At 53.4% G+C, this 18,664-nt stretch overlaps 1 protein-coding gene across 1 annotated transcript; it reads left to right on the top strand.

Moving 5' to 3' along the window:
- Positions 1–5,834: 5,834 nt before the first annotated feature.
- Positions 5,835–18,589, top strand: LOC122369795 (heterogeneous nuclear ribonucleoprotein H-like). The gene is made up of 11 exons (XM_043344803.1): positions 5,835–5,932; positions 8,369–8,463; positions 9,479–9,637; positions 10,800–10,949; positions 11,405–11,543; positions 14,130–14,359; positions 14,755–14,807; positions 15,102–15,542; positions 16,421–16,540; positions 16,963–17,227; positions 17,601–18,589. Exons 2-11 carry the CDS (start codon positions 8,370–8,372, stop codon positions 17,690–17,692), a joined length of 1,743 nt encoding a protein of 580 aa, XP_043200738.1. The 5' UTR covers positions 5,835–5,932; position 8,369; the 3' UTR covers positions 17,693–18,589.
- The last annotated feature ends 75 nt before the right edge of the window (positions 18,590–18,664 follow it).

The raw sequence follows: 18,664 nt of genomic DNA, 5'->3' as shown, positions 1-18,664 counted from the left end.
CGATTTCGCCCAAAAATGGGTCTAGGGGACCAAGTGTGACACGCTTAGCACGAATCTGGTGTCAGAAATCCGCTATTCTCGACCGATCACCCAAAGTTACCGTTTTTGAGTTCGTCCATCTACAGATTGACAAACTCCAGGGGCCATCGATTTCGCCCAAAAATGGGTCTAGGGGACTAAGTGTGACACGCTGAGCACGAATCTGGTGTCAGAAATCCGCTATTCTCAACCGATCACCCAAAATTACCGTTTTTGAGTTCGTCCATCTACAGATTTACAAACTCCAGGGGCCATCGATTTCGCCCAAAAATGGGTCTAGGGGACGAAGTGTGACACGCTGAGCACGAATCTGGTGTCAGAAATCCGCTATTCTCAACCGATCACCCAAATTTACCGTTTTTGAGTTCGTCCATCTACAGATTGACAAACTCCAGGGGCCATCGATTTGGCCCAAAAATGGGTCTAGGGGACCAAGTGTGACACGCTGAGCACGAATCTGGTGTCAGAAATCCGCTATTCTCGACCGATCACCCAAATTTACCGTTTTTGAGTTCGTCCATCTACAGATTGACAAACTCCATGGGCCATCGATTTGGCCCAAAAATGGGTCTAGGGGACCAAGTGTGACACGCTGAGCACGAATCTGGTGTCAAAAATCCGCTATTCTCAACCGATCACCCAAATTTACCGTTTTTGAGTTCGTCCATCTACAGATTGACAAACTCCAGGGGCCATCGATTTGGCCCAAAAATGGGTCTAGGGGACCAAGTCTGACACGCTGAGCACGAATCTGGTGTCAGAAATCCGCTATTCTCAACCGATCACCCAAATTTACCGTTTTGGAGTTCGTCCATCTACAGCTATTGACAAACTCCAGGGGCCATCGATTTGGCCCAAAAATGGGTCTAGGGGACCAAGTCTGACACGCTAAGCACGAATCTGGTGTCAGAAATCCGCTATTCACAACTGATCACCCAAATTTACCGTTTTTGAGTTCGTCCATCTACAGATTGACAAACTCCAGGGGTCATCGATTTGGCCCAAAAATAGGTCTAGGGGACCAAGTGTGACACGCTGAGCACGAGTCTGGTGTCAGAAATCCGCTATTCTCAACCGATCACCCAAATTTACCGTTTTTGAGTTCGTCCATCTACAGATGACAAACTCCGGCCAGGGGCCATCGATCCAGGGGCCATCCAGGGGCCATAAATTTGGGTGATCGGTCGACAATAGCGGATTTCTGACACCAGATTCGTGCTCAGCGTGTCAGACTTGGTCCCCTAGACCCATTTTTGGGCCAAATCGATGGCCCCTGGAGTTTGTCAATCTGTAGATGGACGAACTCAAAAACGGTAAATTTGGGTGATCGGTTGAGAATAGCGGATTTCTGACACCAGATTCGTGCTCAGCGTGTCAGACTTGGTCCCCTAGACCCATTTTTGGGCCAAATCGATGGCCCCTGGAGTTTGTCAATCTGTAGATGGACGAACTCAAAAACGGTTAATTTTGGTGATCGGTTGAGAATAGCGGATTTCTGACACCAGATTCGTGCTCAGAGTGTCACACTTGGTCCCCTAGACCCATTTTTGGGCCAAATCGATGGCCCCTGGAGTTTGTCAATCTGTAGATGGACGAACTCAAAAACGGTAAATTTTGGTGATCGGTTGAGAATAGCGGATTTCTGACACCAGATTCGTGCTCAGAGTGTCACACTTGGTCCCCTAGACCCATTTTTGGGCCAAATCGATGGCCCCTGGAGTTTGTCAATCTGTAGATGGACGAACTCAAAAACGGTAAATTTGGGTGATCGGTTGAGAATAGCGGATTCCTGACACCAGATTCGTGCTCAGCGTGTCAGACTTGGTCCCCTAGACCCATTTTTGGGCCAAATCGATGGCCCCTGGAGTTTGTCAATCTGTAGATGGACGAACTCAAAAACGGTAAATTTGGGTGATCGGTTGAGAATAGCGGATTTCTGACACCAGATTCGTGCTCAGCGTGTCACACTTGGTCCCTTAGACCCATTTTTGGACGAAATCGATGGCCCCTGGAGTTTGTCAATCTGTAGATGGACGAACTCAAAAACGGTAAATTTGGGTGATCGGTTGAGAATAGCGGATTCCTGACACCAGATTCGTGCTCAGCGTGTCAGACTTGGTCCCCTAGACCCATTTTTGGGCCAAATCGATGGCCCCTGGAGTTTGTCAATCTGTAGATGGACGAACTCAAAAACGGTAAATTTGGGTGATCGGTTGAGAATAGCGGATTTCTGACACCAGATTCGTGCTCAGCGTGTCACACTTGGTCCCTTAGACCCATTTTTGGGCGAAATCGATGGCCCCTGGAGTTTGTCAATCTGTAGATGGACGAACTCAAAAAACGGTAAATTTGGGTGATCGGTTGAGAATAGCGGATTTCTGACACCAGATTCGTGCTCAGCGTGTCACACTTGGTCCCCTAGACCCATTTTTGGGCCAAATCGATGGCCCCTGGAGTTTGTCAATCTGTAGATGGACGAACCCAAAAACGATAAATTTGGGTGATCGGTTGAGAATAGCGGATTCCTGACACCAGATTCGTGCTCAGCGTGTCAGACTTGGTCCCCTAGACCCATTTTTGGGCCAAATCGATGGCCCCTGGAGTTTGTCAATCTGTAGATGGACGAACTCAAAAACGGTAAATTTGGGTGATCGGTTGAGAATAGCGGATTTCTGACACCAGATTCGTGCTAAGCGTGTCACACTTGATCCCTTAGACCCATTTTTGGGCGAAATCGATGGCCCCTGGAGTTTGTCAATCTGTAGATAGACGAACTAAAAAAAAACGGTAAATTTGGGCGATCGGTTGGGAATAGCGGATTTCTGACACCAGATTCGTGCTCAGCGTGTCACACTTGGTCCCCTAGACCCATTTTTGGGCCAAATCGATGGCCCCTGGAGTTTGTCAATCTGTAGATGGACGAACTCAAAAACGATAAATTTGGGTGATCGGTTGAGAAAAGCGGATTTCTGACACCAGATTCGTGCTCAGCGTGTCAGACTTGGTCCCCTGGACCCATTTTTGGGCCAAATCGATGGCCCCTGGAGTTTGTCAATCTGTAGATGGACGAACTCAAAAACGGTAAATTTGGGTGATCGGTTGAGAATAGCGGATTTCTGACACCAGATTCGTGCTCAGCGTGTCAGACTTGGTCCCTGGGGCAAGTTTGGGCGAAATCGACGCACCCTGAATATCAAACTGTAGTTGGATAATCAAATATCGGGGTTACATGAGCACAGTAAATACGTATTTAGCCGCTAATTCGAATTAGGAACGCATTACCGACTCATGTAGCCACCTGCTAGTACGAATCGGCGATCCGATCCGCGGTTACATGAGCAAAGCAAATACGTATCACGATCGGATTCACCGCTAATGCGAATCAGGAGCGTACTACCGACTCATGTATCCACCTGCTAATACGAATCGGTGGTCCAAACAAAATCCGCTGAGAAAGAGGCTTAGAAGCGAATAGGACCAAGATACGTATTACAGGAACTATTTCTTTCCAAAAAGAAACATTAAAATGCAGAATAATAGGTATTTTTTCATTTGCTTCTTTTGTAATAATAATTAAAAAAATATGTCGGTATTTTGTCAATAAATATAGTGAAAACCAAGAAGAAAATATCAAAGTACTTTCAGTTGAAACATTTTTCTGACAGCACTACAGACGAATCAAGAGAGGCAATTGCCCAATGAGTCAAAGCAAGACAACTTTATGTTCAACTTTTTTTTGTTAAGTTAATTGAGAATGTTTTGAGCAGATTAAATGCAAAAAAGACATAAGATATAAAGTTTTTAATTCAGTCACCTCTATTGCTACGGAAGTGCGCCACATTTGTATGCTATTCCGTTTGTAATGCGCATCGGGCCGAGAGCCAAACTAGATCCGTTTGACGTCACTGATACGAATTTGCTCATGTAGTCGGTGCACTGAATGCGTTCTTGGGGAGCTGATGCGGATTAGCGTAGTGCGTATTTGGAACGGATCGCTCATGTAACCGAAACGTCCGAGGCACACGATTCGGGCCGTATTTCACAAGGACTATTCTTTGCTGACTGGAAGCGTCAAAATGCAAAATACTAAGCATTTTTTTATTGGCTGCCTCGTAGAAAATAGCAAAAAAAAAATGTTGGTATTTTGGTTTAGTCTTTGCATGTGAAATAAAATGAATGAAATATTTTTATAGATGATTTTTTCTGACCACCCTGCTGTCGCTGCATGGCGAATCAGTGCCCACTGACTTAAAACAAGAAAACTTTGTTTTCATTTTTTGATTTCATGTTAATTTTAAATGTTTTTGAGCCTATCAAATGATATAAGTATTTAAAATTTAGCTCAGTCGTCCCGGTAAATGCCGCAACTGCGCCATGACTGTACGCTAATCCTATTCCGTTTGTGATACGAATTACCGGCCGTCGAGGAGTCAGCCCGGGTGAGCCAAACAAGATCCGTTTGACGTAGATAAAACGAATTAGTCTCATGTAACCGGTGCCGTAGATCCGTTTGTGGGGAGCTGATGCGCATTAGCGTAGTGCGTATTTGGAACGGATCGCTCATGTAACCCCGGTAAAAGTGCTGCTAAATTGACAGCAGTCGGACCAACACCGCACGGACTCCACACAGTGCAAAACATAGTGGCGCATTCGCCGCCACAGTTTCTGTGTCCAAAGAAGGCAGTGCTGCCACCTGGTGAGGAAATAAGCCGAACATCCCCATTGGGAATTCGGGACCTCGATTTACGTTTGCGGTCGCTGCATCCGTTACAATCAAGCTATGTGGACACGGAACCCGGCATCTTACGCAGAATTGAGTGGAGAATAAGATGAAATCCTAAAAACTTCTCAGATACAAGGAACTAATACGTTAAGCCCTTATAAGTCAATGGGGAAATATGAAAATTGCTATTTTGGCGCCGAGAATGATCTGAAACTATCTCAAGCATATAAAATCATGATTTCATGCACTCCTTGCAAGGTTCTATGCTTCATATATGCATTGTTGCCCTTGCGTGACGTCATTATCATCCGTCATATGTGACGTCACAAGGGTCACAGTTTTTCTTCAATAACTCCCGATCAAATTGAGCTAGCGAGTCGGGAAAGCCACCAATGGACTCAGGAAGACCTGCCGAATCGAATGATATGCGACATGACCTCTTTCGACCAACTTCGTGACCTGGGGGTGCTGACCTGACCTTGACCTGAGGTTAACACCCTAAGTTGACCTGACCCGAACAAAAAGTATATCACTCGATGCGCCTGAGCTAGCTGAACACGATGATGCCAAAATCGCGGCTCTACGGCCATTTTTGGCGAAGTTATTTACCAAAAACCGAACCCGTGCCTGAGATCACTTGACCTGACCTCAGAGGTCACCGGTTGACCCGGGACCTTTTCTAGTGGGTTCCTACCAGTCACTCTGCATTATCCTTTGTCGCAAACGACATATTTACCGCTTAATTCTAGTTTAATTAGCGGCGCATTAGCGAGGTGGGTTCAATCAACCCCCTCGGCCGGGGCAAATCTAGGTCCGGCGAGTGAATTTGAGGAATTCCGAAGATACGATCGTGTTCCCCACTCAATTCTGCGTAAGATGCCGGGTTTCGTATCTACGTAACTTGAACGTAACGGATGCGGCGGCCGCAAACGTAAATCGAGGTCCCGAATTCCCTATTCCTCAACACAGGCGGCAGCTGTTTCTTGGTCTGCGCAATATGGCCGCCACCGTTAGACACTACGGCCAATAGGGTTCAAGCGGCATTGCTCCCCTGTGTACTCGCCGCTTTGGCCTTGCTTTGTGCGCTTTTTGTGCGGCAAGTGGTGCGGCACGAGTGGTTACGAAGGGGGTTTAGATTTACCCTTCTCGAAATCTATATAATTTTGTGAGGTAAGTTGTTTTTAACCTAATTAAATCAGTTCATGTTGGTAACAATTACATTCGTATTTCAGTGCAATTTTTAAATGCCAATATGAAACCATTGGGACTTGGGCTGAGTCGCCGGCTGAAATCAAAATCAAAATTGAATTAATGCCAGGCAATGGCTTTTATTGATTTTAGCTAGTTTAAACTGGCATCAATTAATAAAAGCCGGTCTCTAACCAACATTGACAGTAAATTAAAGTTACGAGCCTAGGCAATTCCTGCCAAGCATCGTGGCGTTTCTTTTCAGACCAGACTGGAAAACATCTGGGCATTATGCCGAACGCCAGTTAGACCCACTTGCTCTAGAATTCAGTACAAGCGATTTCACGCTGAAATTTCTGCATGATTTGCACCAGCTATTTTTGGAGTTTTTGCCCTCTGCAGGCTCAACCCAGTAGGCGGAACTATGGTCATGAGTACCCAAATATAGGAACGTTCCCATTTTTGGGAACGGAGTTCCCAAATATGGGAACGGGCGTTCCCATTTATGAGAACGGAAGGCAATTTTTCGGCCGTTCGCCCACTAAAACTCAAAAGTGCATCACGTCTCAAAAAAGTGCACGCTGATTTAAGTATCTACTAAATATCCATAAAGTTATCTTTAATCTGACCGTGGAGCAAGGAAATTGACCGTGGAATGATATTTTTAATGATTTTTTTAAAATGACAGAATGGTGGAAATATGGGTTATATGACATTTAACATGCAATTTTAAGGAAAATGAAGCATTTTTTACATTTTGAGGTCAAGTATAATAATTTTCGCCTGGTTATGAAGTTTCATTCTAGCGACACCAGATGCTGACATATGCAAGCGAACACGCGGACAGTCCCGAGGTAATATTGTTGACTTTTGGTGTCGGGGCGATCGACCGCGTGGAACGTCAGTGATTTTACCGAACTACTGTTGTAAACTCAGTTTCAGTGGTTTGAAATCATTCAGCTGTATTTTATCAGCCCTGAAAGACATATTTTATTTGGATGCTAGCTGTTTAGCGTTGTTTTATAAGCAGAGTCATGAGCGTGGTTTTTGTCTTCGGCGTTTCTAAGCATGATCGTTTTGGGGGAATTTCTCTGATAGGTATAGGTTGCTCTGTGTGGCTTATTTATAATTTTTATGCTGATTTCGATCATTCCTCGTGCCCATCCTACCAGGCCTTTTGCCACTTACACTCATTAAGAAAGGAAAAAACTAGATTTTCATTGGTACTAGGTGTTTTGAGGGTGTAACATATTCAGCGTTCCCATTTTTGGATACTTCTTGTGCTCGTCAACTCTCGGTGATTAGCAGACAGGTGCTTGACATGTCTCCACCCTCGGCGCGGACGGTGGATATAGGTATGGAAGACCTTGTTGAACATCGCTGAGCGTTGTGGATTACGTAATCCTGCAGAGGGGGGGCGTGCCCGCTGCGAGATCGACGGGAATAAAAGCGCAGAAGACCGGGCGAAACATGCAACGGTCTTGCCGGAAAGGTCATCTGATGATTGTTGCGTTAACAATAATTTGCGGCGTTGGACGTGATGCTTGTTAATGAAAAGAGCCCCTGAAAGGCGTCGGTGAAATCGTTCCCAATTTTGGGTACGCCGTTCCCATAATAAGGAACGCTTGCAGCGCCAGTGTACGAGAGCGTTCCCAAATTTGGGCTCGCGGCCCGGGTGATGGACTGCTTTAGAAATAGGGGAACGATTTGAAACTACGATGGGCCTTACAATATCAAACTCTTTCCCAACAATATTGAGACAACTATCAGGCGGTTCACGATCGTTTTATATTTTTTGGACGTCATTTAACGGTTCTTTTTCTTGTTTTAAATAATGCCTACATGGCGTTCCCATATTTGGGTTTATCGTTCCCAAACATGGGAACGAAAATGCGTTCCCGAAAATGGGTACGCTTGACCATAGTTCCGCCTACTGAACCATTGACCTGAGGTCAATTTTGATGATGGCCTTATCAAAAGAAGAGTTCAAAAATCAAAAGCTATCTATTGCTTTTCCATGCCTTTTTCTAGCTATCATAGTTGCTGGGATAACAGCATGTTTTCTGAAAAATTTAATGACAATTGGCAAATTTTGACCTTAGCTGAGCTCTGGTGATCCCAATATTGCTCTAAGATGAAAAATGACTGAAATACTTTCAATCATACGCATTGAGTGCTATCAACTGCTTTTTACCGCGTCTTTCTAGCCCTCTTAGTTTTTGAGTTAGAGGTGGGTGGTAATGGTGGTAACACATGCCCCCCCCCCCCCCCACAGAAGTTGGCTGAGACTGCCACTGGGGCGCGGTTTAAACCAGCAAATGACAAGCTAGCTTTTGCCAGCAAAAATGCCATTACCGGGCTGTCACATGTCTGTCTCACCCGTCACCGGGTTGCTGTCACATGTCTGTCCCTTCCCAGAATGTCGGGCGACAGCAATGATGAGGGACACGTGATCCGACTGCGCGGCCTGCCCTGGGCAGCCACTGAGGAGGACATCATCCATTTCTTCGGAGGTACGACAATGACACAGCGCGCCACAAATCGGACACACGTACTGGGGAGCCCCCCACGTCCTCCGCCCTAATTGGCAGAGCCCACACGCTGCATCCATCTGACTTTTTCAAATGAACAGAAAAAGACTGGCCCGAGCCCTGGCTGGCCGCCATTCTCCGTCCCCCTGACTGACACTGACCGCCCTTCCCCTGACTGACACCGCCGTCCCCCTGACTGACACTGAGCACCGTCCCCCTGACTGACACTGACCTCCGTCCCCCTGACTGACACTGACCGCCCTCCCCGTCCCCTGCCTGACACTGACCGCCCTCCCCCTGACTGACACTTACCGCCGTCCCTGTCCCCTGACTGACACTGACCGCTGTCCCTCTGACTGACACCGACCGCCGTCCCCCTGACTGACACCGACCGCCGTCCCCCTGACTGACACTGACCTCCGTCCCCTCTGTCTGACCGCCCTCCCCGTCCCCCTGACTGACACTGGCCGCCCTCCTCCGTCCCCTCTATCTGACACTGAGCCCCGTCTTCCGTCCCCCTGACTGACACTGAGCACCGTCCCCCTGACTGACACTGACCGCCGTCCCCCTGACTGACACTGACCGCCGTCCCCGTCCCCCTGTCTGACACTGACCGCCCTCCCCCATCCCCCTGTCTGACACTGACCGCCGTCCCCCTGACTGACACTGACCTCCGTCCCCCTGACTGACACTGACCGCCGTCCCCCTGACTGACACTGACCGCCCTCCCCGTCCCTCTGTCTGACACTGACCGCCCTCCCCCGTCCCCCTGTCTGACACTGACCGCCGTCCCCCTGACTGACACTGACCGCCGTCCCCCTGACTGACACTGACCGCCGTCCCCCTGACTGACACTGACCGCCGTCCCCCTGACTGACACTGACCGTCATCCCCCTGACTGACACTGATCGCCCTCCCCGTCCCCCTGACTGACACTGACCGCCCTCCCCGTCCCTCTGTCTGATACTGACCGACCGCTGTTCCCGGCGCGGCGCAGATGGGGTGAACGTGAAGGGCGGCAAGGCGGGTGTGTTCTTGACGCTGTCACGCGAGGGACGGCCCAGCGGCGAGGCCTACGTCGAGCTCTGCTCCGAGGCAGACTTCGAGGCGGCCAAAAAGAAACACAACTGCACCATGGGACACCGCTACGTGGAGGGTGAGCTGGCGGCGCTGAGCCTGCTGTGAGCAGTCGATAGGGTGTATACTGTGAGCTGTGGACGGGGTGTTCTGTGAACAGTCGATAGGGTGTGTTCTGTGAGCTGTGGATGGGGTGTATATTGTGAGCTGTGGATGGGGTGTATATTGTGAGCTGTGGATGGGGTGTTCTGTGAGCTGTGGATGGAGTATATTGTGAGCAGTCGATGGGGTGTATACTGTGAGCTGTGGATGGGTTGTTCTGTGAGTTATCGATGGGTGTTCTGTGAGCTGTGGATGGGGTGTTCTGTGAGTTACCGATGTGTGTTCTGTGAGCTGTGGATGGGGTGTTCTGTGAGCTGTTGATGGGTTGTTTGGTGAGCTGTGGATGGGGTGTTCTGTGAGTTATCGATGGGGTGTTCTGTGAGCTGTGGATGGGGTGTATATTGTGAGCTGTGGATGGGACGTTCTGTGAGTTATCGACAGGGTGTTCTGTGAGCTGTGGATGGGGTGTTCTGTGACTCCCTCACCCCGGCCAGCTGTGATTAGACTCCCACTCGGTCAGCTGTGATTAGACTCTCCCACCCCGGTCAGTGTGATTAGACTCTCCAACTCGTTCAGCTGTGATTAGACTCCCTCACCACGGCCAGCTGTGATTAGACTCTCTCCCCGGCCAGCTGTGATTAGACTCTCTCACCCCGGCCAGCTGTGATTAGACTCCCACTCGGCCAGCTGTGGTTAGTCTCTCCCACTCGGTCAGCTGTGATTAGACTCTCTCTCGGTCAGCTGTGATTACTCCCACTCGGCCAGCTGTGATTAGACTCTCACTCGGCCAGCTGTGATTAGACTCTCACCCCGGCCAGCTGTGATTAGACTCCCACTCGTTCAGCTGTGATTAGACTCTCTCCCCGGCCAGCTGTGATTAGACTCTCTCCCCGGCCAGCTGTGATTACTCCCACTCGGCCAGCTGTGATTAGACTCTCTCACGCCGGACCCGGTCGAGGCGCGGCGGCGGCGGCGCGCTGCGATTGTCGCCGCGCTGCGATGGTCGCCGCGCCGCCGCCGCCGCCTCTCCCGCCTGACGGACGGATAATCTTCTCTCTGAGCGGCTCGCGGCTGCCGGCGGCGCTGGGCGGTACGCGGCGGGCTCTGACACCCCTCCCCCCGGCCCGGCTCCGGCGCAGTGTTCCGCTCCAAACGGTCCGAGATGGAGTGGGTGATGAAGCGCTCCGGGGTGGCGGCCGCCGCCGGCTCGCCGCTGGACGAGGGATGCCTGCGCCTGCGCGGCCTGCCCTACAGCTGCAGCAAGGAGGAGATCGCCAACTTCTTCTCCGGTCAGTGGCCGCCGGCCGGCGGAGGGACGGGGCGGCCGGCCGGGGGACGGGCGGGAGGCGGCTCACAGGGAAACCTTGTCTGCGCTGCTTTTTTGTAACTTAAAGGAGACTAAGTTTTGCGTAGGAACTGTGTGTCATATACTATGATTATTCATTACAGTATTGTTGACGATGCTGGGGCCATAGGCCTGGCGTGCGTCGTTACCAGCGCTGTGGTTTGTGTCTTGGCGATGTGTGCGGCTGTGTGCCGAGCTGCCGTGTCTCTCTGACCTCATACCTGTGACCGTGTGTTGTCCCTCTAACGCGGCGGACCGTCCGCCCCCCCCCCCCCAGACTGCGTGGGCCCCATCCCGGTGGTCCCCTGAGACCCCGCGGTACCCCTGAGACGGCCGGTCCCCTGAGACCCCCCTGAGACCCCGTGGTACCCCTGGTGACGCGCCCGCCGGGTTCCGCAGGGCTGGAGGTGGTCCCCAATGGCATTACCATCCCCCTGGACGGTCAGGGACGCTCCTCGGGCGAGGCCTATGTCCAGTTTGTGAACAGAGAGGTCGCCGAGCGGGCCATGGCCAAAAATAAGGAGAAAATCGGCCACAGGTGGGGCGCCCTGCTGTGGGGCCGGGGCAGAGGGCGGGGTGTGCGGGCCGGAGTCGGAGGCGGGGTAGTGTTGGGGTAGTGGGAGGGGATGGGTAGTAGCGGGGTATGGCCGAGTGGTGGGTGGAGCAGGGGTGAGTCAGGGCAGTCGGTGCGGTGATGGAGGGTAGAGACGGGTATTGGCCAGGGTAGGGTCGGCACTGGACTGGTGAGGGGTGTTGGCGGAGTCAGGGAGGGCGCGGTGGCGGGGAGTCAGGGAGGGCGGGGCCGGGAGGGCGCGGTGGCGGGGCCGGGAGGGTGTCTGGACTGCTGAAGTCATCGAGGTCGCATGAGCTCTTCGGGAGGACATGGAGGACATCGGGCGGTCACCTGCGGTCAGCCCATCCTGGGAGCTCACCTCAGGTCATCATGAGGTCACCTGAGGTCAGTGGAACGGGAGGCCATCTGAGGTCATCAGGTCACCCGAGGTCAGTGTAACGGGAGGTCACCTGGAGTCATCGGGAGGTCACCTGAGGTCAGTCTACTGGGAGCTCACCTGGAGTCATCGGGAGGTCACCTGAGGTCAGTCTACTGGGAGCTCACCGAGGGTTATTGGGAGGTCACCTGAGGTCGTCGGGAGGTCACCTCAGCCCATCGGGAGGAAATTGCTGGTTCACCGAAGGTCAGTCGTGCGGGAGGAGATACGGAGGTCACTCTGTGATCGGTGTCCGGGGTACTGCACCACTGATTTAGTGAGTTCTGATGCTGATTTGTGGCGGTTTTGCGTCCTCGTCTGTGTTCTAGGTTCTATGGAACTAACATTACTGTTACCTTCTTGTGTGTTTTGGCAGTGTCAGTCTCATTGGCAGAAACGAAGCACCGAGGGCTTGTGTTAAAGGGACTATCCCACCTTTAACATGGGGTTTGAGTTGAGATAGCCAAGTTTGCGGCGAGGTTCAGAAACCACTATCTATCTAGGTTGCAACCCCCGCGGCCTCTTGGTGTTGAAGAAATTCGTTCCCTTCATTTGAAAATGGGCCTTGTACAAGGCCCTATCTTCAACATGGAGCGACCGTTAGTGTGACGTCACCTAGCTTAGTCATTCTGATTTAAATGGGTTTGTTCGTTGAAAAATCGCTTAAAACTTGGTCTGAACTTTGTTGTGGTGCCTACAGAGTAAAAAGAATCAGCTTTATGACAGTAATGTGGCCTGGGGAAGGAGGTAATTTTGGGCTGTGACCAGGGTTGGCAGGGGTGGCAAAAACTGGTTTTTGCCAGTGGTTTTAACCGGTTTAAACCGGCTGGCAGAAACCCCGGTGGCAAAAACTGGCAAAAACTGGATAAAACTCAGGTGGCCCAAACCACAACTTTTCTAGTTAGGAATGGATCTGAAATGTATGTACAAATGCATTTCTGGATGTTATAGAGATGCACCAAACATTCTGAAGTTTGCCTCATTACTTATCCCTGCTTAAAATGTCTATGCATGTCGGTAGACATCCACCACAGAATGTATTTCCATGTAGGGGAGAGTGGGGCAAAGCTGCCACGGTAGGGTGCCGTGCGCATATCAGTGGCAGATACCCCCTCGCACTTCTGATTGTGCAGGACTCACTCTTGCACTGGCTCATTTGCCAACACCAAAAGGTGTCTTACTGGTTCCTTATGGAAAGCCCATGGATTTTTTTTTTTGAGTTATAGAACACTTCAACGGTCAATGACACTTCTGCTTGAAAGCATAAAGCTTTCACCGAATTCTCCTCAAAATGTTTCATCTTTAAATCCATGTCTATGCATATCATTGTGATGGTTTTTAGTTTTTGCCAGTTTTTGCCACTTTTTGCCGGTTAAAACCGGTTTAAACCGGCAAATGGCATAAACTAGTTTTTGCCGGCAAAAATGCCAACCCTGGCTGTGACGTCACATATTTGAAAGTTTGTGTTTGGAATATGGGAAGCCTAAGATGTTTAATGAAAAATAAATGCCAGAACCGTGTTCCTGGTCATCCAATGTATAAAGTCGGGCACAATTTAACTGGTTTTAACAACATTTTAGAAGGTGGGATAGTCCCTTTAAGTGGTGTTAATTCTTGCCTTTATTGGAGGCAACACTTGCTGTGCTAATGCTCGCCTGGTGTGCCCACCGTCGTTGGACTTGCTTCCTCCGCGTCTCAGTATTCCTCAGCAGGTCGTATGGTTGTTCTGTTCTGGCTGGCGTAGTCTGATTTTAAAGTTGTATCGTTCTGGTTTCGTTTTGCCCTTCGAAACCCTAAACACCTCCTATTCCCGCGTCCTCGGTCCAGGCCTGAAGTGTCTTGGGGCTCTTGAACATTGCTGCTACCTAAATTGTTTATCGGATCCTCTTCTCCTTTACTCATTTTCTGGTCCTCTTTTCTTTTCCTCTCCAACAGCTCCCTGGTTGGCACTTTTCTTTAATCGTTGTGTTCTTCGGACTCGTCCTTCCCTTATCCTTCTCCACTCTCAGCTGTTAGCGCATAGTGGCCTATCTGTTGATGCGCCCCTGAACCCCAGCGACTGGGTCCGCCCGACACCCGCCCACTCCGCCCGCCAGGCCGCCGCTAACCGCTGACCGCCGGCCGCTCCCCCGCAGGTACATTGAGATATTCCGCAGCAGTCTGAGCGAGGTGCGCTCGGCCCAGGGCTCGGGCAAGGTGCGGCCGCTGATGCTGGCGCGGCCCACGCCCTACGACCGCGGCGACCGCGGCGGCGCCGGTCTGGGCCCCGCGGGCGCCGGCTGGGGCGCCGCCGGGGGCGCCGGACTGGCCGGCGGCCCGGGCGCGCGCTTCGGCGGCCCGCCGGCCGGCCGCGGCGGACGCAGGGGTGAGTGGCCGGGACTGTCCGCCAGTGACTGCTAACCGGGACAGGGGACGGGGAGGTGGGCACTGGACTGTCCGCCACTGCTAACCGGGACAGGGAGGTGGGCACTGGACTGTCCGCCAGTGACTGCTAACCGGGACAGGGGACGGGGAGGTGGGCACTGGACTGTCCGCCACTGCTAACCGGGACAGGGGACAGGGAGGTGGGCACTGGACTGTCCGCCAGTGACTGCTAACCGGGACAGGGGACAGGGAGGTGGGCACTGGACTGTCTCCAGTGACTGCTAACCGGGACAGGGGACAGGGAGGTGGGCACTGGACTGTCCGCCACTGCTAACCGGGACAGGGGACGGGGAGGTGGGCACTGGACTGTCCGCCAGTGACTGCTAACCGGGACAGGGGACGGGGAGGTGGGCACTGGACTGTCCGCCACTGCTAACCGGGACAGGGAGGTGGGCACTGGACTGTCCGCCAGTGACTGCTAACCGGGACAGGGGACAGGGAGGTGGGCACTGGACTGTCCGCCAGTGACTGCTAACCGGGACAGGGGACGGGGAGGTGGGCACTAGACAGGGGTGGGCACTAGACAGGGGTGATCACTGGACTGTTCGGCACTGACAGCCCGGGTCTGGGGTTAGCGACTGGCTGACAGCAGCGCCGACGGGATCACGGGTGGGATGGCTCACGCCGCAGGGACATGTGTCTGGTACGAGCCGGCTAGTAACTGAAATGGCCGTTCCGCGCAGTGGCTGTTTCGGTCCGGATACTGCCGCGGCTCTGCGCTACTGACCGATCCCTGTTCGGCAGGCTTCCAGTCGGAGTACGACGACTTCTACGACGGAGGAGGCGGCGGCGGCGGCTGGGGCGGCAACGGAATGGGCGGCGGAATGAACAGCGGAATGGGCGGCGGAATGGGAGGCGGAATGGGTGGAGGAATGAATAGCGGGATGGGAGGTGGAATGGGCGGTGGAATGGGAGGAGGAATGGGAGGAGGAATGAACAGCGGAATGGGCGGCGGAATGAACAGCGGAATGGGCGGCGGAATGAACAGCGGAATGGGTGGTGGCGGCGGCGGAATGAAGGGAATGGGCGGCGGCGGCGGCGGCGGTGGCTGGAAATCTCTCTCCGGACACACGGTCCACATGCGAGGCCTGCCCTACAGAAGCACAGAGTCCGACATTATCGAGGTGAGCGAGCGTTAGGAAGGGGGAGGGGAGACCATCGCTCAGGAGCGAGCGGCTCCAAGTCGGAGGACTTGGAGCCGTGGAATGCGCTCGTTTTATGGTACTGATTTTTCCACTTAAAGCGTTTCTGCTATCTGGTCAGTGCTACTTATTGTGATATTCATAGATAATGTAGAAATTTATCGGGTTTTAGTTGGAAATTGGTCGGTATCGGTCGCAGTTTTAACGACGTCCGTGTTGCCGGTTCACTGTCGGTACGTTGGTACTGCAGCGCTGTAAGGTGTCGTATATCCGCTCTTTTACTCTCCACTGGTGCAGCTGTTCAGTCTTGAACCGCCTCTCTGGCCGCCCCGTTCAGCGGTCCGCGCTGGGTATTGTATTGCATTGTCGCACGAGTGTCCGTCTGACGCTGTGTGTCTGTGTTCTCCGCCCAGTTTTTCCGCCCGCTGGTGCCGCTCCCCGTTATCTGACGATGTGTGTCTGTGTTTTCCGCCCAGTTTTTCCGCCCGCTGGTGCCGCTCCCCGTTATCTGACGCTGTGTGTCTGTGTTCTCCGCTCAGTTTTTCCGCCCGCCGGTGCCGTTCCCCGTTATCTGACGCTGTGTGTCTGTATTTTCCCGCTGTTTTTCCGCCCGCTGGTGCCGCTCCCGCCTCCCCGTTATCTGACGCTGTGTGTCTGTGTTCTCCGCCCAGTTTTTCCGCCCGCTGGTGCCGCTCCCCGTTATCTGACGATGTGTGTCTGTGTTTTCCGCCCAGTTTTTCCGCCCGCTGGTGCCGCTCCCCGTTATCTGACGCTGTGTGTCTGTGTTCTCCGCTCAGTTTTTCCGCCCGCCGGTGCCGTTCCCCGTTATCTGACGCTGTGTGTCTGTGTTCTCCGCCCAGTTTTTCCGTCCGCTGGTGCCGTTCCACGTCCACATGTTGTTCGACGACCTGGGCCGTCCTTCGGGACAGGCCAACGTGGACTTCTCCAGCCACGAGGAGGCCGTCAAGGCCATGGCCAAGGTACCGTACACTGCAGCCGGCCAAGGTACCGTACACTGCCGGCCGGCCAAGGTACCGTCTGCTGTCGGCCGGCTGAGCGGCGCTGGGCAGCTGGCGCTTCTTAAATATTGTGAATATGTTAGTCTTAGTGCCTAGTGGAGCCAATTGCACCATCGCCTTGTTTTAATGAAATCTTGCAAAATGCATTATGTAGTTATACTGTTGACATATCCTGTCATCGCTATGCCCTTCTCCCTTCTGTCCCTTCTATTTCTTTCGCGCTCCCCCCCCCCCCGAACTGAAACAAGGCGATGTCAACCTTCTGCTGTCATTCGTCTTCTCCTTCCCGGCCGCGTCTCCCTCTTGCCCTGAGCACCCCTTCCCCTCCGGGGCCCCTCCCTCGCGCTCTGAGACCCCCCACCTCCGGTCCCTCCCTGTCACAGGACAAGTCTCACATGGCGCACCGCTACATCGAGCTGTTCCTGAACAGCACGCCGGCCGGCAACTACGGCAACATGGCCGGCTACGGCGGCGGCTTCGGCGGGCACGGCATGGGAGGCGGCGGACCCGGCATGGGAGGCGGCGGGCCCGGCATGGGCGGCGGCGGGCCCGGCATGGGCGGCGGCGGGCCCGGCATGGGCGGAGGCGGCCCAGGGATGGGCGGCGGCGGCGGCGGCGGCCCCGGCCCGGGCCGCGGCGGATTTGGAGGTGAGCACTCCGCGGGGGGGGGGGGGGTCCTGCGTGTGATCCGTGGTCAGTGTATTGGCAGTCCGGAGAACTTGGGAGCAGGATGATGGGCCGATTGAGTTATCGCCGGTGTTCACCCACAAACTGCCCGACGTAGCGTCCCGGGACACAGTGGCCACCTGTGGGCTGCGGCAGCGTCTGGTTTGTTTTCGTGATTCAGTACGTGGTCGCGTCAGTGCTAATGTGTATTCACGATTCGCGTGGCTGCAAAGCAAGTTGAGGATGGATAATGTTTTATAGGATGGACTCTCCAATGGAATAAAGTCGCCTTTTATGACACCTCCCGCTGCCCTCTTACCCTGAGATCTGAACGCTTCCTCCCCCCCTCTGACAGGCTTTGGCGGCGGCGGCGGGGGCGGCGGCATGGGCGGCTTCAACGGCAACAGCTCGCAGATGGGCGGCAACAGCTACAACAGCTTCATGTAGAGGGGGATTCAGCAGCTTCATATAGTCCCCGGAGCCGGGGCCGGTGACCTGACCTGACTGGTGACGTCAGGCAGTGCTGTGGCGCCGCCCTGTTCTGGGGCGTGACCGGAGTTTAAATGTGGCCGACTGGGCGGTGAGGTGCTTTGGCCACCAGGCCTGTTTCACTGCACGCAGTACGATGTAGCCCATTACGTCAGCAGCCCGGGCGGTCCCATGGTCCCATTGGCCGCCCAGCACTGGCCAGTCGGTAGCTGGGACGCGGCTGGGGCCAGTTGGTTGCCAGTGAGTTATCCGGCTCGCCGGACCCCGTGTGTCAGCGCGCCGCCGGCCGGACGGGACAGGACGGGACAGCGGATTGGGGACGGAGCTGACAATACTGTAGCGGCCGGTTTGACAGGAGTGTACGGAACGGCGGACCGGGCACGGGGATATTACAATAGTGTAGCGGCCGGCTGGAGGCTCGAAATCATGGCGCTGTGTGTCATTGACACGTGCTGAACCCAATGTTCAGGCTCTGATTTGGAGTAGGACGCATACGACGCATCATCCGTGTGATTTAGAGATCAACAAAGTAGGGTGTGGAGGGTATGTCGGTTTCGGGATCATTGGAGAGTATATACTCAGTGACGGGAACTGGGCCCTTCCCACGGAGAGCCGCGCCGCGCGCCTGTGCCCCGCAGCGTCCATTGCCGCGGTCCGGGCGGCCCGCTGCCGATTCCCGCTGTCTCACGGCCGGCGTAGTCACACGGTCTCTCAGACTGTGCAAGTGTGTGTGTGAGTGCGTGTGCTAGTTCGGTTTAGTGTGCTAGCGTCACTTTCATTGGTTTCGTTCATAATTCGCTGTGTGTGCTGGGTGGACCGTCTTCGTGGAGCTTGGAATACAGTACTGGAGACGTTTCCGCCCGCATTGTGCGATTGTGGGAAACTGAAGTCGGGGACGCGGTCAGTTCCCTAGAGACTGGAGGTGTAAAC

This window comes from Amphibalanus amphitrite, unplaced genomic scaffold (genome assembly GCF_019059575.1).
Source record: "Amphibalanus amphitrite isolate SeventyFive unplaced genomic scaffold, NRLGWU_Aamphi_draft 001073F_arrow, whole genome shotgun sequence".
Taxonomy (NCBI): Eukaryota; Metazoa; Arthropoda; class Thecostraca; order Balanomorpha; family Balanidae; genus Amphibalanus; species Amphibalanus amphitrite.
Note: the sequence above shows the minus strand (reverse complement) of the source record. Positions and strands in the feature narration are given on the sequence as shown.